This window comes from Pezoporus occidentalis, unplaced genomic scaffold, assembly GCF_034315485.1.
Source record: "Pezoporus occidentalis ecotype Australia unplaced genomic scaffold, CSIRO_AGI_Poc_V1 ctg1203, whole genome shotgun sequence".
Taxonomy (NCBI): Eukaryota; Metazoa; Chordata; class Aves; order Psittaciformes; family Psittacidae; genus Pezoporus; species Pezoporus occidentalis.
The window spans coordinates 1-14,751 of NW_026912999.1; the positions used below are offsets into that span (position 1 = coordinate 1).

Sequence of the window (14,751 nt, forward strand, 5' to 3'; positions counted from 1 at the left end):
CCCATATAGGGGTGCCCACCCCCATTGTGCCCCATAGATCCTCTTCCCCCCCCATTATAACCCCCCCCCACCCCATTTATGGGGTCCCCCCCCATGTGCCCCACATAGGGATGCCCCCCCCATTGTGCCCCATAGATCCTCTCCCCCCCCCCCCCATTATGGGGTCCCCCCTTGTGCCCCATATATCCTCTTCCGCCCCCATTGTGCCCCATAGATCCTCTTCCCCCCCCATTATGGGGTCCCCCCCCATGTGCCCCATATAGGGATGCCCACCCCATTGTGCCCCATATATCCTCTTCCCCCCCCCCCCCCATTATGGGGTCCCCCCATGTGCCCCATATAGGGATGCTCCCCCCATTGTGCCCCATATATCCTCTTCCCCCCCCCATTATAACCCCGCCCCCCCCACTTATGGGGTGCCCCCTTGTGCCCCCCACCCCCCCTATTTCTCCTTGACCCCCAACTCCCCCCCCCTGCACCCCATAGTCCGTGGGGAGCCCTCGGAGCCCGGCATCGATGTGGTCGAGCTCTTCTACCGCGGCGTCACCGCGTTGCCGGGGGACCAAGCCCCGGTCTTCATGGTACCTGGGGGGCGCTATGGGGCGCTATGGGGCGCTATGGGGCGCTATGGGGTGCTATGGGGCAATGGGGGGCAATGGGGGTCAATGGGAGTCAATGGGGGGCAATGGGGGCCTATGGGGCGCTATGGGGCGCTATGGGGCAATGGGGGGCAATGGGGGTCCCATTGATTTCAATGGGCCCAGGGTGCCCATTGCCCCCCATTGACTTCCATTGAGCCCCATTGACTCCCATTGAGCCCCATTGAGCCCCATTGACTCCCATTGATCCCCATTGATCCCCATTGAGCCCCATTGAGCCCCATTGACTCCCATTGAGCCCCATTGATCCCCATTGAGCCCCATTGACTCCCATTGAGCCCCATTGATCCCCATTGAGCCCCATTGAGTCCCATTGACTCCCATTGAGCCCCATTGATCCCCATTGAGTCCCATTGACTCCCATTGCCCCCATTGCCCTCCATTGCCCCCCATTGACTCCCATTGACCCCCATTGACCCCCATTGACCCCCATTGACCGCCGTTGACCGCCGTTGACTCGAATTGACCCCCATTGCCACCCATTGATTCCCATTTATCCCCATTGCCCCCCATTGACTCCCATTGACTGCCGTTGACTCCCATTGCCCCCCATTGCCCCCCATTGATTCCCATTTATCCCCATTGCCCCCCGTTGACCCCCATTGATCCCCATTGAGCCCCCATTGACTCCCATTGACCCCCATTGATCCCTATTGACCCCCATTGCCTCCCATTGACCCCCATTGACCGCCGTTGCCCCCCATTGCCCCCCATTGCCTCCCATTGACTCCCATTGACCGCCGTTGACTCCCATTGCCCCCCATTGCCCCCCATTGAGCCCCATTGAGCCCCATTGACTCCCATTGCCCCCCATTGCCCCCCATTGAGCCCCATTGATCCCCATTGCCCCCCATTGACCCCCATTGCCCCCCCAGGCCCTTGGGGGGCTCCACTTTGTCCACGTGCGCCACTCGGGGCTCTACTTCGTGGCCACCGCGGCGGCGGAGGCGTCGCCGTTCACCCTTGTTGAGTTCCTCAATAGGTGCCAAGGGGGCGATTTTGGGGGGGTTGGGGGGGGTTTGGGGGCACTTTGGGGGCGTTTGGGGGGGTTTGGTTTTTTGGGGGGCGTTTTGGGGGCGTTTTCGGGGCGTTTTGGGGGTGTTTTGGGGCATTTTAGGGGTGTTTTAAGGGTCGATTTTGGGGTTTTTTGGGGCACTTTGGTGGCGTTTGGGGGGGGTTGGGTTTTTTGGGGGCGTTTTGAGGCGTTTTAGGGGCGTTTTTGGGGTGGTTTGGGGGCGTTTTTAGGGTGTTTTATGGGGCGATTTTGGGGGCGATTTGGGGGCGATTTTGGGGGCGTTTTGGGACAATTTTGGCGCGTTTTTAGGGGGTTTTGGGGGCTTTTGGGTGTTTTGGGGCATTTTAGGGGCGTTTTAAGGGGCGATTTTGGGGGGGTTGGGGGCGTTTGGGGGGTTTAGTTTTTTTGGGGGCGTTTTGGGACGTTTGGAGGGCGGTTTTGGGGTGGTTTGGGGGCGTTTTGGGGTGTTTGTGGGGCATTTTAGGGGCGTTTTAAGGGGCGTTTTGGGGGCGTTTTGGGGTGTTTAGGAACATTTTGGGGGTGCTTTTAGCGTGTTTTAGGGCGTTTTGGGGGTGTTTTTGGGGTGGTTTGGGCGTTTTGGGGAGTTTTGAGACGTTTGAGGGTATTTTTTGGAGCCCTTTGTTTTTTTGGGGGGCGTTTTGGGGCGTTTTGGGGGTGTTTTTGGGGTGGTTTTGGGGGCGGTTTTAGGGGACGTTTTAGGGAGGGCGTTTGGGGGTTTTGGGGGGCCTTTTTTGGGTGGTTTTGGGGTGGTTTGGGGGCGTTTTGGGGTGGTTTGAGCGTTTTGGGACATTTTGGGGTGGTTTGGGACATTTTGGGGAGTTTTGGGGAGTTTTGGGGTGGTTCGGGTGGGTTAGGCTGGCCTGGGTCCTTGGGGGCGTTTTGGGACATTTTGGGGTGGTTTGGGGCGTTTTGGGTTGGTTTGAGCGTTTTGGGACATTTTGGGGTGTTTTAGGGTGGTTTGGGGTGGTTTGGGGGCGTTTTGGTTCATTTTGGGTCATTTTTAACCCATTTGGGCCCCATTTGGGTCATTTTGGATTTTTAGAGCAGGTTTTGGGTACTTCGGGTCATTTTTAGCCCATTTTGGGTCGTTCTGGACCCATTTTGGGTCATTTTGGGCCTTTTGGATTAATTTGGGGTCATTCTGGGAGCATTTGGGGTCATTTTGTTCCCATTTTGCGTCATTTTGGGCCATTTTGGGTCATTTTGGGCCATTTTGGGTCATTTTTTGCCCATTTGGGGTCATTTTGTGTCATTTTTGACCCATTTTGACCCATTTTGGCCCATTTTGGGTCATTACGGCCCATTTCGAGTCATTTGGGGTCATTTTCGGTGCATTTTGAGTCATTTGGAGCCCATTTTGGGTCATTTTGGGTCATTTTGTGTCATTTTGGCCCATTTTGGGTCATTTGGCTCCATTTTTGACCCATTTTGGCCCATTTTTGGTGATTTTGTGACCATTTTTGGGTCATTTTTGACCCATTTTGGCCCATTTTGTGTCATTTTTGACCCATTTTGGCCCATTTTGGGTCATTTTTGTGTCCATTTTTGGGTCATTTTTGGCTCATTTTGAGCCCATTTTGGCCCATTTTGCGTCATTGTGGGTCATTTTTGACCCATTTTGGCCCATTTTGGGTCATTTTGTGCCCATTTTTGGGTCATTTTTGACCCATTTTGAGCACATTTTGGCCCATTTTGGGTCATTGTGGGTCATTTTTGACCCATTTTGGCCCATTTTGGCCCATTTTGAGCCCATGTTGGGTCATTTTTGACCCATTTTGACCCATTTTGGGTCATTTTGAGCCCATTTTGGCCCATTTTGGGTCATTTTTGACCCATTTTGTCCCATTTTGGGTCATTTTTGCCCCATTTTGGCCCGTCTGGGGTCATTTTGAGCCCATTTTGGGTCATTTTTGACCCATTTTGGCCCATTTATGGTCATTTGGAGCCCATTTTGGTCCACTTTTGGGTCATTTTGGGTCATTTTTGACCCATTTTGGCCCATTTTGGGCCCCTTTTGGGTCATTTTGGGTCATTTTGAGCCCATTTTGGCCCATGTTGGGTCATTTTTGGTGATTTTGTGCCCAATTTTTCGTCATTTTTGACCCATTTTGGCCCATTTTTGTCATTTTGGGTCCTTTTGGGCCCCTTTTGGGTCATTTTTGACGCATTTTGAGCCCATTTTGGGTGATTTTGGGTCATTTTTGACCCATTTTTGACTCATTTTGGCCCATTTTGGGTCATTTTTGACCCATTTTGCCCCATTTTGAGCCCATTTTGGGTCATTTTGAGCCCTTTTGGGGACATTTTCGGTCATTTTCGAGCCATTTCGGGCCATTTTGGGCCCATTTTGGCTCATTTTGGGTCATTTTGGGCTCATTTTGGTTCATTTTTGTCCCATTTTGGGTCATTTTTGGTGATTTTGTGCCCATTTTTGGGTCATTTCTGACCCATTTGGGCCCAATTTGGGTCACTTTGGTCATTTTTGACCCATTTTGGCCCATTTTTGTTCATTTTTAGCCCATTGAGTGCATTTTGGGTCATTTTGGGTTATTTTTGGCCCATTTTGGATCATTTTGAGCCCATTTTGGGTCATTTTGAGCCCATTTTGCCCATTTTGGGTCATTTTGAGCCCATTTTGGGTCATTTTTGACCCATTTTGGGTCATTTTCGAGCCATTTTGGGTCATTTTGTGCCCATTTTGGGTCATTTTGAGCCCATTTTGGGTCATTTTTGACCCATTTTGGGTCATTTTGTGCCCATTTTGGGTCATTTTCGAGCCATTTTGGGTCATTTTGTGTCATTTTGAGCCCATTTTGGGTCATTTTTGAACCATTTTGGCCCATTTTGTGTCATTTTGAGCCCATATTGGGTCATTTTTGACCCATTTTGACCCATTTTGGGTCATTTTTGACCCATTTTGTCCCATTTTGGGTCATTTTTGACCCATTTTGCCCCATTTTGTGTCATTTTGAGCCCATATTGGGTCATTTTTGACCCATTTTGCCCCATTTTGCGTCATTTTGAGCCCATTTTGGCCCATATTGGGTCATTTTGAGCCCATTTTGGACCCGTTTTCCGTCATTTTGAGTCATTTTGAGCCCATTTTGGGTGATTTTGGTCATTTTTGACCCATTTTGCCCCATTTTGAGCCCATTTTGGCCCATTTTGTCCCATTTTGGGTCATTTTTGACCCATTTTGCCCCATTTTGGCTCATTTTTGCCCCATTTTGAGCCCATTTTTGGGTCCTTTTGGGCCCCTTTCCCCCCCCGCAGGTTGGTGGCGCTGCTGAGGGACTTCTGCGGGCCCCTGAGCGAGCAAAACGTGGGGGGAAACCTCGCGTTGGCGTCCGAGCTGCTGGAGGAGATGCTGGTGGGGGCGTTTAAACGGGTGGGGGCGTTTAAACGGGGTCTGGGGGCGTTTAAACGGGGTTTGGGGGGGTTTAAACGGGGTTTGGGGGGTTTAAACGGGGTCTGGGGGGGTTTAAAGGGGGTTTGGGGCGGTTTAAAGGGGTTTGGGGGGGTTTAAAGGGGTTTGGGGGCGTTTAAAGGGGGTTTGGGGGGGTTTAAAGGGGTTTGGGGGCGTTTAAAGGGGGTTTGGGGGGGTTTAAAGGGGTTTGGGGGCGTTTAAAGGGGGTTTGGGGGCGTTTAAAGGGGTTTGGGGGCGTTTAAAGGGGGTTTGGGGGCGTTTAAAGGGGTTTGGGGGCGTTTAAGGGGGTTTGGGGGCGTTTAAAGGGGTTTGGGGGCGTTTAAAGGGGTTTGGGGGCGTTTAAACGGGTGGGGGCGTTTAAACGGGGTCTGGGGGCGTTTAAACGGGGTTTGGGGGCGTTTAAACGGGGTTTGGGGGCGTTTAAACGGGGGTTGGGGGGGTTTAAAGGGGGTTTGGGGGCGTTTAAAGGGGTTGGGGGGGTTTAAAGGGGGTTTGGGGGGGTTTAAAGGGGGTTTGGGGGCGTTTAAAGGGGTTTGGGGGGTTTGGGGGCGTTTAAAGGGGGTTTGGGGGCGTTTAAAGGGGGTTTGGGGGGGTTAAAGGGGGCTTGGGGGGGTTAAAAGGGGGTTTAAAGGGGTTTGGGGGGTTTAAAGGGGGTTTGGGGGGGTTTAAAGGGGTCTGGGGGGGTTTCAAGGGGGTTTGGGGGCGTTTAAAGGGGGTTTGGGGGGGTTTAAAGGGGTTTGGGGGCGTTTAAACGGGGTTTGGGGGCGTTTAAACGGGGTTTGGGGGCGTTTAAAGGGGGTTTGGGGCGTTTAAACGGGGTTTGGGGGCGTTTAAACGGGGTTTGGGGGCGTTTAAACGGGGTTTGGGGGCGTTTAAACGGGGTTTGGGGCGTTTAAACGGGGTTTGGGGCGTTTAAACGGGGTGTGGGGCGTTTAAACGGGGTTTGGGGGGGTTTAAAGGGGGTTTGGGGGGTTTAAAGGGGGTTTAAACGGGGTTTGGGGGCGTTTAAAGGGGTTTGGGGGCGTTTAAAGGGGGTTTGGGGGCGTTTAAAGGGGTTTTGGGGGGTTTTTGGGGGGGTTTAAAGGGGGTTTGGGGGGGTTTAAACGGGGTTTGGGGGGTTTAAAGGGGTTTGGGGGGCGTTTAAAGTGGTTTGGGGGGGGTTTAAAGGGGTTTGGGGGCGTTTAAAGGGGGTTTGGGGGCGTTTAAAGGGGTTTGGGGGCGTTTAAACGGGGTTTGGGGGCGTTTAAACGGGGTTTGGGGGGGTTTAAAGGGGGTTTGGGGGCGTTTAAAGGGGTTTGGGGGCGTTTAAACGGGGTCTGGGGCGTTTAAAGGGGGTTTAAAACGGTTTGGGGGCGTTTAAAGGGGTTTGGGGGGGTTTAAAGGGGTTTGGGGGCGTTTAAAGGGGTTTGGGGGGGTTTAAAAGGGGTGTGGGGGCGTTTAAAAGGGGTTTGGGGGGGTTTAAAGGGGTTTGGGGGGTTTAAAGGGGTTTGGGGGGGTTTGGGGGCGTTTAAAGGGGGTTTGGGGGCGTTTAAAGGGGTTTGGGGGGGTTTAAAGGGGTTTGGGGGCGTTTAAACGGGGTTTGGGGGGTTTAAACGGGGTTTGGGGGCGTTTAAAGGGGGTTTGGGGGGTTTAAAGGGGTTTGGGGGCGTTTAAAGGGGGTTTGGGGGCGTTTAAAGGGGGTTTAAAGGGGTTTGGGGGCGTTTAAACGGGGTTTGGGGGGGTTTAAAGGGGTTTGGGGGGGTTTAAAGGGGTTTGGGGGGGTTTAAAGGGGTTTGGGGGGGTTTAAACGGGGTTTGGGGGGGTTTAAAGGGGGTCTGGGGCGTTTAAACGGGGTCTGGGGCGTTTAAAGGGGGTTTGGGGGCGTTTAAAGGGGGTTTGGGGGCGTTTAAAGGGGTTTGGGGGGGTTTAAACGGGGGCTGGGGGCGGTTAAAGGGGTTTGGGGGCGTTTAAAGGGGGTTTGGGGGCGTTTAAAGGGGTTTTGGGGCGTTTAAAGGGGGTTTGGGGGCGTTTAAAGGGGTTTGGGGGCGTTTAAAGGGGTTTGGGGGCGTTTAAACGGGGTTTGGGGGCGTTTAAAGGGGTTTGGGGGCGTTTAAAGGGGGTTTGGGGGGGTTTAAACGGGGTTTGGGGGCGTTTAAAGGGGGTTGGGGGCGTTTAAACGGGGTTTGGGGCGTTTAAAGGGGTTTGGGGGCGTTTAAATGGGGTTTGGGGGGGTTTAAAGGGGTTTGGGGGCGTTTAAACGGGGTTTGGGGGCGTTTAAACGGGGTTTGGGGGGGTTTAAAGGGGGTTTGGGGGCGTTTAAAGGGGTTTGGGGGGGTTTAAAGGGGTTTGGGGGGGTTTAAACGGGGTTTGGGGGGGTTTAAAGGGGTTTGGGGGCGTTTAAAGGGGTTTGGGGGGGTTTAAAGGGGGTTTGGGGGGTTTAAAGGGGTTTGGGGGCGTTTAAAGGGGTTTGGGGGGTTTAAAGGGGTTTGGGGGGGTTTAAAGGGGTTTGGGGGGGTTTAAACGGGGTTTGGGGGCGTTTAAAGGGGTTTGGGGGCGTTTAAAGGGGTTTGGGGGCGTTTAAACGGGGTTTGGGGGCGTTTAAAGGGGTTTGGGGGTTTGGGGGCGTTTAAAGGGGTTTGGGGGCGTTTAAAGGGGTTTGGGGGCGTTTAAAGGGGGTTTGGGGGGGGTTTAAAGGGGTTTGGGGGGGTTTAAAGGGGGTTTGGGGGGGTTTAAAGGGGTTTGGGGGGGTTTAAAGGGGTTTGGGGGCGTTTAAAGGGGGTTAAAAGGGGTTTGGGGGGGTTAAGAGGGGTTTGGGGGGGGGTTTGGGGGGGGGGGTTTGGGGGCGTTTAAAGGGGGTTTGGGGGGGTTTAAAGGGGTTTGGGGGCGTTTAAAAGGGGTTTGGGGGGGTTTAAAGGGGGTTTGGGGGGGTTTAAAGGGGGTTTGGGGGCGTTTAAACGGGGTTTGGGGGCGTTTAAAGGGGGTTTGGGGGGGTTTAAAGGGGGTTTGGGGGCGTTTAAAGGGGGTTTGGGGGGGTTTAAAGGGGGTTTGGGGGCGTTTAAAGGGGTTTGGGGGGGTTTAAAGGGGGTTTGGGGGCGTTTAAAGGGGTTTGGGGGCGTTTAAACGGGGTTTGGGGGGGTTTAAAGGGGGTTTGGCTCCATGTTCCCCTATGGGGGGTGCTGGGGGCCCCTCTTTGGGGTGACCCCCCCCCCCCCCGCCCCAAAGGACTATGGGTACATCCAGAGCACGGCCCCAGAGGTGCTGCGCAGCCTCACCCAGAGCCCCCCCGTGAGCCCCCCCCCCTTCAGCCTCCTGGACCTGGGCTCCATTGGGCTGGTGAGGGCGTGGGGGGGGCTCCAGTGCACCCCAATGCATCCCAATTACATCCTAATGCATCCCAATTACCCCCCAGTGCACCCCAATTACCCCCCAGTGCATCCCAGTGCATCCCAATGCATCCCAATGCAATCCCAGTGCATCCCAATGCATCCCAATTACCCCCCAGTGCATCCCAGTGCACCCCAATGCATCCCAATGCACCCCAATGCACCCCAATTACCCCCCAGTGCATCCCAATTGCCCCCCAGTGCATCCCAGTGCATCCCAATTACCCCCCAGTGCATCCCAGTGCATCCCAATTACATCCCAATGCACCCCAATTACCCCCCAGTGCATCCCAGTGCATCCCAGTGCAAACCAATTACCCCCCAGTGCATCCCAGTGCACCCTAATGCACCCCAATTACCCCCCAGTTCATCCCAATGCATCCCAATTACCCCCCAGTGCATCCCAATGCACCCCAATTACCCCCCAGTGCACCCCAATGCATCCCAATTACCCCCCAGTGCATCCCAGTGCACCCCAATGCACCCCAATGCATCCCAATGCATCCCAATGCACCCCTATTACCCCCCAGTGCATCCCAGTGCACCCCAATTACACCCCAGTGCATCCCAGTGCATCCCAATGCATCCCAGTGCATCCCAATTACATCCTAATGCATCCCAATTACCCCCCAGTGCACCCCAATTACCCCCCAGTGCATCCCAGTGCATCCCAATGCATCCCAATGCAATCCCAGTGCACCCCAATGCATCCCAATTACCCCCCAGTGCATCCCAGTGCACCCCAATGCATCCCAATGCACCCCAATGCACCCCAATTACCCCCCAGTTCATCCCAGTGCATCCCAATTACCCCCCAGTGCATCCCAGTACGTCCCAGTATATCCCAGTCCTTTCCCAGCATCCCCCAGTACATTCCCAGTGCACCCCGTGCCTCCCAATCCCATCCCCATCCCATCCCCATTCCCGTTCCCATCCGCGTTCCCGTTCCCGTTCCCCTCCCATTCCCGTTCCCGTTGTTCCCATTCCCGTTGTTCCCATTCCCGTTGTTCCTGTTCCGTTCCCGTTGTTCCCGTTCCCGTTGTTCCCGTTCCCGTTGTTCCCGTTCCGTTCCCATTGTTCCCGTTGTTCCCGTTGTTCCCATTCCCGTTGTTCCCATTCCCGTTGTTCCCATTCCCGTTGTTCCCGTTCCGTTCCCGTTGTTCCCGTTCCCGTTGTTCCCGTTCCGTTCCCATTGTTCCCGTTGTTCCCGTTGTTCCCATTCCCGTTGTTCCCGTTCCGTTCCCATTGTTCCCGTTGTTCCCATTGTTCCCGTACCCATTGTTCCCATTGTTCCCGTACCCATTGTTCCCGTTGTTCCCGTTGTTCCCATTCCCGTTGTTCCCATTCCCGTTGTTCCCGTTCCGTTCCCGTTGTTCCCGTTCCCGTTGTTCCCGTTCCGTTCCCATTGTTCCCGTTGTTCCCGTTGTTCCCATTCCCGTTGTTCCCATTCCCGTTGTTCCCGTTCCGTTCCCGTTGTTCCCGTTCCCGTTGTTCCCGTTCCGTTCCCATTGTTCCCGTTGTTCCCGTTGTTCCCATTCCCGTTGTTCCCGTTCTGTTCCCGTTGTTCCCATTCCATTCCCGCTGTTCCCATTCCTGTTGTTCCCGTTCCTGTTGTTCCCGTTCCATTCCCGTTGTTCCCATTGTTCCCATTGTTCCCGTACCCATTGTTCCCGTTGTTCCCATTCCCATTCCTGTTCCCATTGTTCCCATTCCATTCCCATTGTTCCCATTGTTCCCATTGTTCCCATCGTTCCCATCGTTCCCATTCCATTCCCATTGTTCCCATTGTTCCCATTGTTCCCATTGTTCCCATCGTTCCCATTGTTCCCATTGTTCCCATTGTTCCCATCGTTCCCATCGTTCCCATTGTTCCCATCGTTCCCATTGTTCCCATCGTTCCCATCGTTCCCATTGTTCCCATCGTTCCCATCGTTCCCATCGTTCCCATCGTCCCCATCGTTCCCATCGTTCCCATCGTTCCCATCGTTCCCATCGTTCCCATCGTTCCCATTGTTCCCATTGTTCCCATTGTTCCCATCGTTCCCATCGTTCCCATTCCATTCCCATTCCATTCCCATTGTTCCCATCATTCCCATCGTTCCCATTGTTCCTGTACCCATTGTTCCCGTTGTTCCCGTTCCCATTCCCGTTCCCATTGTTCCCATTGTTCCCATTGTTCCCATTGTTCCCATCGTTCCCATCGTTCCCATTGTTCCCATCGTTCCCATCGTTCCCATTCCCATTGTTCCCATTGTTCCCATTGTTCCCATTGTTCCCATCGTTCCCATTGTTCCCATTGTTCCCATCATTCCCATCGTTCCCATTGTTCCCATTGTTCCCATCGTTCCCATCGTTCCCATCGTTCCCATCGTTCCCATCGTTCCCATTGTTCCCATTGTTCCCATCGTTCCCATCGTTCCCATTCCATTCCCATCATTCCCATCGTTCCCATCGTTCCCATCGTTCCCATCGTTCCCATTGTTCCCATCGTTCCCATCGTCCCCATTGTTCCCATCGTTCCCATCGTTCCCATCCCATCGTTCCCATTGTTCCCATCGTTCCCATTGTTCCCATTGTTCCCATCGTTCCCATCGTTCCCATCGTTCCCATCGTTCCCATCGTTCCCATCGTTCCCATTGTTCCCATTCCCATTGTTCCCATCGTTCCCATCGTTCCCATCGTTCCCATTGTTCCCATCGTTCCCATTGTTCCCATTGTTCCCATCGTTCCCATTGTTCCCATTGTTCCCATCGTTCCCATCGTTCCCATCGTTCCCATCGTTCCCATCGTTCCCATTGTTCCCATCGTTCCCATCATTCCCATTGTTCCCATTGTTCCCATTGTTCCCATCATTCCCATTGTTCCCATTGTTCCCATTGTTCCCATCGTTCCCATCGTTCCCATCGTTCCCATCGTTCCCATTGTTCCCATTGTTCCCATCGTTCCCATCGTTCCCATTGTTCCCATCGTTCCCATTGTTCCCATCGTTCCCATTGTTCCCATTGTTCCCATCGTTCCCATCGTTCCCATTGTTCCCATTGTTCCCATCGTTCCCATTGTTCCCATCGTTCCCATTGTTCCCATTGTTCCCATTCCATTCCCATCGTTCCCATCGTTCCCATCGTTCCCATTGTTCCCATCGTTCCCATTCCATTCCCATTGTTCCCATTGTTCCCATCGTTCCCATTATTCCCATTGTTCCCATCGTTCCCATCGTTCCCATCGTTCCCATTGTTCCCATCGTTCCCATCGTTCCCATTGTTCCCATTCCATTCCCATCGTTCCCATTGTTCCCATCGTTCCCATTGTTCCCATTGTTCCCATTGTTCCCATCGTTCCCATTCCATTCCCATCGTTCCCATCGTTCCCATTGTTCCCATTCCATTCCCATTGTTCCCATCGTTCCCATCGTTCCCATTGTTCCCATTGTTCCCATCGTTCCCATTGTTCCCATTGTTCCCATTGTTCCCATTGTTACCATCGTTCCCATTGTTCCCATTCCCATCGTTCCCATTGTTCCCATTGTTCCCATTGTTCCCATCGTTCCCATTGTTCCCATCGTTCCCATTGTTCCCATCGTTCCCATTGTTCCCATTGTTCCCATTCCCATTGTTCCCATTCCATTCCCATCGTTCCCATTGTTCCCATCATTCCCATTGTTCCCATTGTTCCCATCGTTCCCATTGTTCCCATTCCATTCCCATCGTTCCCATCGTTCCCATCGTTCCCATCGTTCCCATCGTTCCCATCGTTCCCATTCCATTCCCATTGTTCCCATCGTTCCCATTGTTCCCATTGTTCCCATCGTTCCCATTGTTCCCATTCCCATTCCCATCGTTCCCATCGTTCCCATCGTTCCCATTGTTCCCATTGTTCCCATTGTTCCCATTGTTCCCATCGTTCCCATTGTTCCCATCATTCCCATTGTTCCCATCGTTCCCATTCCATTCCCATTGTTCCCATTGTTCCCATTGTTCCCATTCCCATTCCCATCGTTCCCATCGTTCCCATTCCCATCGTTCCCGTTATTCCCATCCCATTCCCATCGCCATTCCCGTTGTTCCCGTTGCAGTTCGGGGCGGACACGCAGCGTTCCAAGGTGGCTCCGGGCTCGGCGGCCACGAGGCCCCTGGGGGTGGCCCGGGGGGAGCAGGTGAGTGACCCCCCCCCTGCCCCATAGCCAATGGATCCCAATGGATCCCAATGGACCCCAATGGATCCCAGTGGATCCCAATGGATCCCAGTGGATCCCAGTGCGCCCCAATGGATCCCAGTGCGTCCCAGTGGATCCCAGTGCATCCCAATGGATCCCAGTGCGTCCCAATGGATCCCAGTGCATCCCAATGGATCCCAGTGCATCCCAATGGATCCCAGTGCATCCCAATGGATCCCAGTGCATCCCAATGGATCCCAATGGATCCCAATGGAACCCAATGCATCCCAGTGCATCCCAATGGATCCCAAATGGATCCCAGTGCATCCCGGTGCATCCCAATGGATCCCAATGGATCCCAGTGCATCCCAATGGATCCCAGTGCATCCCAATGGATCCCAATGGATCCCAGTGCATCCCAGTGCATCCCAATGGATCCCAGTGCATCCCAATGGATCCCAATGGATCCCAGTGCATCCCGGTGCATCCCAATGGATCCCAATGGATCCCAGTGCATCCCAATGGATCCCAGTGCATCCCAATGGATCCCAAGGAGTCCCAATGCATCCCAATGGATCCCAGTGCATCCCAATGGATCCCAGTGCGTCCCAATGGATCCCAGTGCATCCCAATGCATCCCAATGGATCCCAATGGCTCCCAGTGCATCCCAATGGATCCCAGTGCATCCCAATGCATCCCAATGGATCCCAGTGCATCCCAATGGATCCCAGTGCATCCCAATGGATCCCAATGGATCCCAGTGCATCCCAGTGCATCCCCCTGCAACATCAATGCATCCCATTATATCCCAGTCCCATCCCATTATATCCCAGTTCCATCCCAGTCCATCCCAGTCCCATCCCAGTCCCATCCCAGTCCATCCCAATGCATCCCAATGCATCCCATTATATCCCAGTTCCATCCCATTATATCCCTGTTCAATCCCAGTCCCATCCCATTCCATCCCAGTCCATCCCAGTCCATCCCAATCCCATCCCAGTTCCATCCCAATCCCATCCCAGTCCATCCCAGTCCATCCCAGTTCCATCCCAGTTCCATCCCATTCCATCCCAGTCCATCCCATTCCCATCCCAGTCCATCCCAGTTCCATCCCATTCCATCCCAATCCCATCCCAGTTCCATCCCAGTCCATCCCAGTTCCATCCCAGTTCCATCCCATTCCATCCCAATCCATCCCAGTCCATCCCAGTCCATCCCATCCATCCCAGTCCATCCCAGTCCATCCCAATCCATCCCAGTCCATCCCAGTCCATCCCATCCATCCCAGTCCATCCCAGTCCATCCCATCCATCCCAGTCCATCCCAGTCCATCCCAGTCCATCCCATCATGGGGTTCAGTGCGTCCCATCCATCCCAGTCCATCCCAGTGCATCCCAGTCCATCCCATCATGGGGTTCAGTGCGTCCCATCCATCCCAGTCCATCCCAATCCATCCCAGTCCATCCCAATCCATCCCAGTCCATCCCAGTCCATCCCATCCATCCCAATCCATCCCAGTCCATCCCAGTTCCATCCCATTCCATCCCAATCCCATCCCAGTCCATCCCAGTTCCATCCCATTCCATCCCAGTCCATCCCAGTCCATCCCATTCCATCCCAGTTCCATCCCAGTCCATCCCAGCCCATCCCAGTCCATCCCATTCCATCCCAGTTCCATCCCAGTCCATCCCAATCCATCCCAGTTCCATCCCAGTCCATCCCAGCCCATCCCAGTCCATCCCAATTCCAACCCAGTCCATCCCATTCCATCCCAGTTCCATCCCATTCCATCCCAGTCCATCCCATTCCATCCCAGTCCATCCCAGTCCATCCCATCCCAGTCCATCCCATTCCATCCCATTCCATCCCATTCCATCCCAGTCCATCCCAGTCCATCCCAGTCCATCCCAGTCCATCCCATTCCATCCCAGTCCATCCCATTCCATCCCAGTCCATCCCAGTCCATCCCATTCCATCCCAGTCCATCCCAGTCCATCCCATTCCATCCCAGTTCCATCCCAGTCCATTCCATCCCATTCCATCCCATTCCATCCCAGTTCCATCCCATTCCATCCCAGTTCCATCCCATTCCATCCCATTCCATCCCAGTTCC

The 14,751-nt window shown here is 53.9% G+C and overlaps 1 protein-coding gene across 1 annotated transcript; it reads left to right on the top strand.

Annotated features, from left to right (window-relative positions):
- The first annotated feature begins 481 nt into the window (after positions 1-481).
- LOC134157828 (AP-4 complex subunit mu-1-like) lies at positions 482-12,664 on the top strand. Its single transcript, XM_062607227.1, has 5 exons — positions 482-581; positions 1,535-1,641; positions 4,969-5,065; positions 8,324-8,434; positions 12,557-12,664. The coding sequence occupies exons 1-5, from the start codon at positions 579-581 to the stop codon at positions 12,662-12,664; spliced, it is 426 nt and encodes a 141-aa protein (XP_062463211.1). The 5' UTR covers positions 482-578.
- Positions 12,665-14,751: the final 2,087 nt, after the last annotated feature.